This window comes from Octodon degus, unplaced genomic scaffold, assembly GCF_000260255.1.
Source record: "Octodon degus isolate 3935 unplaced genomic scaffold, OctDeg1.0 scaffold00092, whole genome shotgun sequence".
Classification (NCBI taxonomy): Eukaryota; Metazoa; Chordata; class Mammalia; order Rodentia; family Octodontidae; genus Octodon; species Octodon degus.
This window is the reverse complement of record NW_004524668.1, coordinates 8,048,780-8,057,547: the sequence shown is the minus strand read 5'-3', so window position 1 is coordinate 8,057,547 and position 8,768 is coordinate 8,048,780. Positions and strand designations below refer to the sequence as shown.

General features: G+C 50.8%; 1 protein-coding gene across 1 annotated transcript in view; it reads left to right on the top strand.

The window, feature by feature from the left end:
- Positions 1-829: 829 nt before the first annotated feature.
- Positions 830-8,768, top strand: part of Padi4 (peptidyl arginine deiminase 4) — a 29,492-nt gene continuing 21,553 nt past the window's right edge. The window contains exon 1 of the mRNA XM_004637683.2: positions 830-922. Within this exon, the coding sequence (XP_004637740.1) occupies positions 831-922 (92 nt within the window). The 5' untranslated portion in view covers position 830. The remainder of the gene's footprint in view (positions 923-8,768) is intronic.

Below are 8,768 nucleotides of genomic sequence, written 5' to 3'. Positions count from 1 at the left end.
TGCACTGGGCAGCTCACTTTTCCTGTCAGAGTCTCATTTGCCCCTCTGTAAAGTGGGCTGGAATGATAAGCCTGTGTATACCTCATGTCCCTGCAAGATACAGCCTTGATAAAGTCTGAAGAGCATGCATCTCCTAGACAGGCAGCTAACGGGCTCACCCTCTGGAGTCACACACACTAGGTTCAAATCCCGCACTCTCCAGCTGGGAACTTTCTCACACCCATTTCTTCCTCTGTGCAATGTGCCTGCCAATGGTGCCAGTCTTAGCCTTGGAGGAGCCAGGACAGAGCAAACCTGAGAGGGTGACCTGTCATGTGAATGACCCATGAGAGACCTCTTAGCACCTGGCTGGTGTTTTGTGTGTGTGTGTGTGTGTGTGTGTGTGTGTGTGTGTGGTACCAGGGATCGAACTCAGGACCTTGGGCTGGCCAGCCAAGCACTTATTCTACTGAGCTATCTCCCTGGCCCCTGGCTGGTCTTTGAATGAGGGCCTGGCTTGTGACTTCTTGCTTAAAATCTCCCTGTGTTCTCGCCATCATCTCTCTGCCACCTGTTACGGTTAGGAGAGACTGCATGGACCCGGATGTGTTGGCCCCAGACCAGGACAAGGCTAAAGGTGTGAAGACTCAGACTTGTACCCCTCACTCCTGGTTTTCCTGAGCTGCAGTTCCAGCCAGGACACCCACCCAGGCACAGGGAGACGCCGTCCACACCCAGGCCGAGTGGCCTGGGCGGAGCCACACCTCAGCCTCAGACCGCGAGTGCTGACTCACAGCTCTGACAAGCAGTATAAAAGAGCCAGCCCAGGGGCTTCCTGCAGCGGCCAGAGGATGGTCCAGGGGACAGTGATCCGTGTGGCCCCGGAGCAGCCCACCCATGCTGTGTGCGTGCTAGGCACCGACACTCAGCTGGATGTCTGCAGGTGAGAGGGGAGCCTCCGGGGTGTTGGGAAGGACACCTGACAATGTGAGCACACTCTGCCACCCCTTCAGCCCCAGCAGCCTCTGGCTCTGGCTCGGGCCTCTTCAGAGAGCTGCTGGAAAGACAAACCCGAGCAGGAGCAGTTGAGAGAGAGCGGACTCATGACAGCGAGGTCGCCGTGCATACAAGGGTGGCTTCCCAAGACCTTGCTTCAAATGTATTGGTTTTTTTTTTTTTAATTTTATTTATTTGTGTGTGTGTGTGTGTGTGTGTGTGTGTGTGTGTGTGTCCAGCTCAGCCCACCAGGGGGCGGGGCTGGCTGGCATGTGGTGCTGGGGGATTGAACCGAGGCCCCTGTGCTTTGCTAAGCTTGTTCTAAGTAGGTGCTTTAGACCACTGAGCCATCTCACCAGCTTCAAATGTATTGTTATGGGGCGTCAGAGAGATCAAAGACCTGGCTGTGGTTACACAGCAAGGCCCCAGGCCACACCTGGTTAACAAGGGGACGTGCTGTGCGCACCCCTTCCCAAGGATGTGTGACGGTGTGGGGGACGATGGGACAAGCTGCTGCCTCAGAGAGACAGAGGAGGTGCCACCTGGCCTACTGTTGGTTTCCTCAGCTATGCAGTGAGAATAATGCCCACTTCATGGAGTTTTTACAGATGAGATGTGAGAAAAGGTAATAATGTTCATTAGGTACTTAGCTCAGTGCCAGGCATTCCTGGTAGCTATTCATTCATTCATTCATTCATTCATTCATTCATTCATTTATTCGTTCATTTGTTCGTTCGTTCATTCATTCATCAAATACCAGTGGAGGACCTAAAGTGCGTTGGGTCCTGGTTTGCACAAGAGGGTTGAAGAACCGTCCTGGAGTGTGCGTGATGCTGTCATTTTTGTCCTCCTCAGTAACCACAGAGGCAGGTCTTGGCTTCTGCCCCCTGGTGCCCCCACGTGCCAATCGTGTCCTAGCACGGTGCCAACAGGGTTGTCCAGGACATTTTCTTGAGAGTGTCGCTCGTTGCCTGAACCCAGCAGTGTCTAGGCAGCTTCCTCGGCCAGTCAGGAGGCAGGAGGCTGAGACGTCAGGAGCAAAGCAAGCGGGCAAGCTGGGTGCTGCTGGAGCAGCTGCACAGTGGTGGGCTTGGGGGGATGGAGGGTGCTGCAGCTGCAGCGTGGTGAGCTAGCCCTCCAGCTGTGCTCCAGGGGTGTGGCAAGGTCACCTGGCCTCTTCCAGGTGGGGAACTGGCTGGGCAGGCCCAAGAAGAAGGTGGCCCAGAATGAGCCCTGTCATTCTGCCCCTCAACTGGTGCGCCTAAAGATAGCTAAAATGATGTCACCTGTCTGCATGTGGGAGATAGACATACTTTTATTCCCATTTTACAGAAGGGGAAACAAAAGCTCGAGGACATTAAGTAACCACCCAAAGCTAAGGGAGTCAGAGCGCAAACCCAGGCAGCCGACTTCAGGACTCTCCTGTTGGCCTCTTGCCCTGCGCCAGCCTTCCTGTCCGCTTTTGCCAGTCCCACACAGCCCTCATCCACCGGCTCCCTCGGCCTCCCTGGCAGCCCCCGCCTTCTTCCTAAATTTGGAGCCACGGGCCTCTCCTTCCTAAGTGCCAGCCAGCTGCCTGGATCTCTTCTTCTGATCAGGGACCCGAGGTAGTTGAGCGTGGGGAAAGCGCTTGAGCTGGAGCTTCTCATAGAAATCGGTTCCCTTTCATTCTGAGCTTGAAAAGTGCTTTTTCTTGGGCTGGCGAGACAGCTCGGTGGACTAAGCGCCTGCTCAGGCAAGCGCAGGTACCAGGGTTCGATCCCAGGCACCACATGCTGTGCTGGCCCCGCCCCCGGGCACGCTGAGCCGGCCACTGAGACCAGGCGTGGTGGGGCACCCCTTAATCCCAGCGCTGGGGAGGCTGAAAACAGGAACATCACTATGAGTCCGAGCTGCATAGCGAGACCCTGTACCTAATACATAGAAAGAAAAGTGTTTTTGCTGCAGCAGAAGATTCCTCGACTACACAGACGTCGTGCTGAGCTGAGAGGAATAGTGACACCTCTCCAGGGCTTTCTGTACTCGGGGCAGTCAGGAAGTCACTGTGACCCAGATATGAGGAACCAGGCCCTTCTCGCTGATGTGTTTATCTTGTTGTTTTGAGGGTTTTTTGTGATTTTGTAAAAAATCATTTATTTATTTATTTATTTGGTACAGGGTCTCACTATGCAGTTTAGACCCATAGGGATCTTCCTGTCTTGGCCTCCCCAGTGCTGGGATTAGAGTCATGCACTACCACACTAGTTTGGGGGCCGGCACTGTGCACCCAGGGTTTGGGGGCTGGCACGGCATGCGGTACCAGGGATTGAACCCAGGTCCTTGTGCTTGCCAGATAGGTGCTTAGACCACTGAGCTATCTCCCTAACCCCTTATGTGTTGTTGTTGTTGTTGTTGTTGTTTGAGTTATGATGGTCTCAAAATCATCTCAACACTGCTGCCTCAACTTCCCAAGTACTGGGATTACAAGTGTGCAACACACACACACATACACACACACACACATTAATCTGCCTCTGAGTACTATAGGAAGGGTGGTCCAAGACTACTTCCGGTAGCAGAGTCAAGCAGCTTCTTTGGGGCTGGAAAGGCCCATGGAGGGACAGAGGAGGTGGTGCAAACCTCAAAGGACGGTACTGTGAAGGTGCCATTTGCGGGTGGCTCTCCTTTCCCCACAGGATCTCTTCAATAGCAAACCACTCAGAATAATGGCAGAGAGCATGGGCATGTCTGTTACTGTCTCTAAACCTCAGTTTACCCATCTGTAAAATGGGCAAGCCAACAGCTTCCTGATAGGTTGTGGCAAGGACTAAGTCACACAACACACGTTGAGTGTCTAGCAGCAGCAGCAGCAGCAGCCTCATTCCTGTAAGGGTGGTGTGCACCTGTGTGTGTGGCAGTGTCACAGACACTGAGCACGGTCCTGCTGCTTGTCCCATGTGAGGCAGCTGTCTCAGTGTTGGCTCTACAGAGGGAACCAGTGTTAAGGAAGATTCAGTTCAGCTTGTCCTATGGTGACATGCCGTCACCCCCACAGTGCAGAGCCCCAGGCCTTGGGGAGGAAGGGCTTGCCTTCCTCACTTGGAAGCTGAAAATATCTGGAAAACATTCAAAAGAAAGACCATGGACCCTGGAGATGAATCCTCATGGTGCACTTCCCAGGCAGCCTCAGTTTCCCCATCTGGTACAACATGTAGCTGTGGCAGGTGGCAGGCGCTATGTGTGCCCTTCCCCGCCCTGCACAAGACAGAGTAGCTGGGGGACCCAAAGTCCCAGCCCCCACACCTCATTCTTTGGGCCTCTGATTCTCTTTGCTGTTGTACCAAAGGCTTCGAGTCTCCTCTCCACCCCCCTGGTCACAGCACAGGCGCACAGCAGCGGGGTGCTTGGAGCCTGAGAAATGAGGCTCCAGCCTTCGGTGGGGAAGCAAGGGCCTCCATGCGGCTTGGCCTGGGCCAGGCAGTTGGAGTGCGATGGCAGTGGGAGACTTTGGGACTTAGAGCACTGTAAGCCAGGACCCGTGGCAGCTTGTCATAGCCACTCTGGTCCTCAGCACAAGGTCTAGCACAGGGTGGAGTGAAAGCCTCATTCGCCTTTGGGCCTCCCCCCATGGCACCTGGCACACACGAGGTGCTCAGTTATCCGGAAATCCTCCTGCAGAAATCCAGCTTTGTGAACTGGGTCCCCACCCCGTGGCTCCTGCTCCAGCCCTGGCACCTGTGTGTCCCCACCATTGGTGGCCTCACAGGCCTCTGGGCTGTGCCTATCCCCTGAGCCTGGTGCCTCCCTAGCCGACAGTGCAGTCTGTCTCCTTGAGCCCATACCCAGGGTTGCTTCCACCTGGGAGAAAGGGGCCTGAAAACCAAGCCAGCTGCCCACCCCACAACCTGGATAGCACTCCTGGCCCTCATCCACCATCCTGTTACCTTGGTGACGTGAGGAGACACCAGGCATAAAGAGCCAGGCACACAGGCGCCTTAAGCAAACAGCAATACACTCCTGTCTCCAGCCTCAGTTTCTCCTGTGAAGTGAACCGACTGACATCCTGCCGGGCAGTGCTGTCCTGAGGCAGGGTGGGCTGGGCACAGTGGTCGGTGCAAGCCTGGCAGGTCACTGACTGCTAAGCTTGGGCCATCACTCCAGATGGCAGAAAGTTTGTTTGCGCCTTGCTCATGCCCACAGGCTTTGCCTGAGACTTAAGTGAAGAGTGGTGGTTTCATTAGTCTGGCAGAAGAAATTTCAAGGCAGTCTAATGTCAAGGCAGTGGCATGGCTACTGTTAGGGGCTTTTAGCCAGATGCATGTTGAGAACCAAGAGCAAAGAGCCCAGCAGAATGATTTAAAACATCTAGAGTTTGTCCAGAAAGGAATTTCCAATAAAGCTGTGGACTGCAAAGATAGAGTAGAGAAGTTCTTCATTGCTGAAAAAATAGAAAAGATCTCCTGAGGATGACACAAGGAGCAGCAAGACTTCATCCTTTGCAGCCTCAAAATTGCAAACATGAAGGGCCGGCCAAATAGCTCAGCAGATTAAAGTGCCTGCAAGCAGGTACAGGGGCCCAGGGTTCAATCCCTGGGCCTTCCATACTGGCCCTGCCCCTGGGGCATGCTGAGAGGGTGATTGAGACTGGGTGTGATGGCGCATGACTGTAATTCCAGCTCTTGGGAGACTGTAAACAGGCAGATCACTATGAGTCTGATCTAGTAGTGAGACCCTGAACACCCTGTAGGCCTTCCCTAAAATACAGGGAAAAAAAAATGCAAACATGAAAGACTTTTCTTTGAGAAGACAGCCCCAGATCACCATGTTCCAGAATGGAGGCGGCCTAAGCAAATTGTTCCTTGAGATCTGCTTCCTAGACACAGGGCCCCCACAGCCAAGAGAGCAGGAAGCCTGGCTACTGCCCAGCTGGCAGGCAGCAGACCTTGGCAGCATCCATGTGGCACTGATTTTAGGCACGTGCAGAATGCAAGAGTTGTGGGGCCAGAAAGGATTCGCCCAGATTTCAAAGGAAGGCCTGGGAAGGCAGTGTGTGAAGCCGTGGTATGAAGCCGACGGGGCTGTGGAGACCCCAGAAGGTTGAAGGAGCCAGGAACGTGGGTCATCCAAGGAACACCTCAAGGAGGGAGCAAAGCAAGTGAAAGAAAGAAGTCGTGGGAGCTACGATCACCAGCAGTGCCACAGGGGCAGAGCCACCCAAGCCCTTTGGAGTGCACATCTTGCCCCAGATTGCCTCAGAGGCTGGAAGTAGAACTGGGGGATTTAAAGTTTGCTCCCACTGGGCTTTGGACTTGCTTTAATCCTACTCCTTTGTAACTTTTGAAATGGAAATGTCTCTCTCATGCCATTGAATGTTGGAGGTGCTTCCCTCTCGTTTTCTTTGTACAGGGGCTCATAGCTAAGATTTTGCCTTAAATCTCAGAAGAGACTTTGGACGTGGGCCTTTCAGAAATGCTGAAACTGTTAGGACTTTGGTAACTCTTAGAGACTAAATACATACCTTTTGCATGAAAGGATATGCATGGGTCTTTGTGGGGGCCAAGGGAGGAATGTTATGACTCATGACTGCCTGTCCCCCCAAGTCTGGTGTGGTCATAGGTGGGGCTTTTTAAGAAGCACATGAAGCTAGAGTGTGTGTGGTGCTGGTAATGGTTGATGGTGTAACCCTAGGCTCAAGGGCACTAGGATTAAAGGAATAGGTGCTACTTGCCCTGGGTAGTCTGGATAAGGCAAAAGGGGCCGAGAGACCCTGTTAAGGCCTCATGCTGTCTTCTGCCACCATAAATTATTTCTTCTGTGCAATGTCACCCTGCCTGGGACCCAGCTGATTACGGACTGAAACATCCGCAAACTGTGAGCTAAATAAACCTCTCCCCTTTCACTTTGGGTGTTGAGCATTTTGTCTCAGCAACAGCAGAAGTAACTAAGATACACGCTTTCCTGTACAGTCCTAATTCTCTACCATGAAAATTCACATAGCTTTGATGATACAGATGAAAACTCACTTTATCACAAAAATAAAAATAGGAAACATAGTCCTAAATCTCTCTGTGGCTTCATGAAGTGAGTTCTGCCTTCTTAGGGAGTCTTCCACACACTGATTCAGCCACAATATTTTTTGTTTTGGCTTGTTTGATTGTCTTGCTTTTTGAGACAGAGTCTTGCTGTGTACTTCAGCTTGGCCTTGAACCCATGACAGAACCCAGGTTGGCTTTGAATCTGTGGTGGTCCTCCTGTCTCAGCCTCCTGAGTACTAGGGTTGCAGGCACGTACCACTGTGCCCAGCTCAGCGAATTTCTTAACCTCTCCTCTGGGGGTGTTGGACTGTGCTCCATTGCGCACAGGACAGAAAGGACTGCTTCAGGCTGTCCCGAGCATGTCTCTTGATGCACACATGGAAGAAAATCACCAAGATGTTGGTCTTGGAGTGGCATTGCTGGGCTTGGGTTGGCCAGTGTCTGGCTACACTATAGGCAAACACTAAGTTGGTTTACAAACAGTGTATTCGAGTTTCCACCAACCCATGTAGCCTACATCGTTTGTCACCGGTCAAGTGTGTGTAAGATCCCATCTCATTTCTAGTCTTTATATATATATATTTTTTTTAATTTTTTTAATTTATTTATTTATTTTTGTGTGTGTGGCCAGCTCAGCCCACCAGGGGGCGGGGCTGGCTGGCATGTGGTGCTGGGGGATTGAACCGCAGTCCATGTGCTTTGCTAAGCTTGTTCTAAGTAGGTGCTTTAGACCACAGAGCCATCTCACCAGCCCCTCATTTCTAGTCTTGACGCTTTTGCTTTCTTACTTATCAGAAAAGTAGAAAACCTCTTCATGGGGGGAACAAAAAGATAATAACTAGAGCTGTCTTTTTCATGTTAAGCTTAAGTTCTTTAAATATTCTGGATGCTAAGCCTTTGTTGATTTTACCTTGTGAATATGCTCTCCTTAGATTGTGCTTGTCTTTTATGCTGCTTGTTTTCATGTAGGTTTTTTTTTTTTGGGGGGGTGTGGGGGAGAGTATGAGGATTGAACTCAGGACCCTGTGCTTGCCAGGTAAGTACTTATGCCACTGGGCTATGTCCCTGGCCCGTCATCTAATTAAACTTTTCAGTGTTTTTCTTTATGCTTACTGGTTTTGATGTGATGTTTTAGAAAGAGCTAACAGATATCTCTATCCCTACAACTCCTCTTAAAACATGCACTGTTCTGCTGTGTATATTTATGACTTTTTCTGCGTGGAACTCTATTTATGTATATGGTGCAAGGTTGGAATAAATGTAATTCTTTCATTATTTGTCCATTTTAAATATTTCCACGTCAATGCACAATTGTTCTAGTACCATTTAGGGTGCAGTCTCCACTGTCCCCGATTCTCTACACGACCACTTTCATAGATTAAGAAGGGTCTCTCTTAAATTGCTTCTTCCCTTTGTCTCAGCCTTGGTCATTATATCCCTGTCCTTAGTTCCATGGCATAAGAATAAGTCTTGTACTTGGTAGAACAAGTCCCTTATTCTTTTTCTTCTTTTCCTTATTGTGTACCTAGACTATCTTAGCTCCTTGATTTTCCATGTAAATTTTAAAATCAATTTGGCAAGTTCAGTAAGAATCTCTGGAACCCCATTGAATACATAAATCCATTTGTGAGTTTGATACTTAGACAGATAGGGTAAACCAAACTGCATATATTGCAGGTTAATGATTAGCTTCTCTTCTGGAGGGTTAACAACCTAAGTTAGCAGATCAAAATTGGAGAAAAGGAAGGGCTGCAAGGTCAGCCAACATTTTGGCCCTAG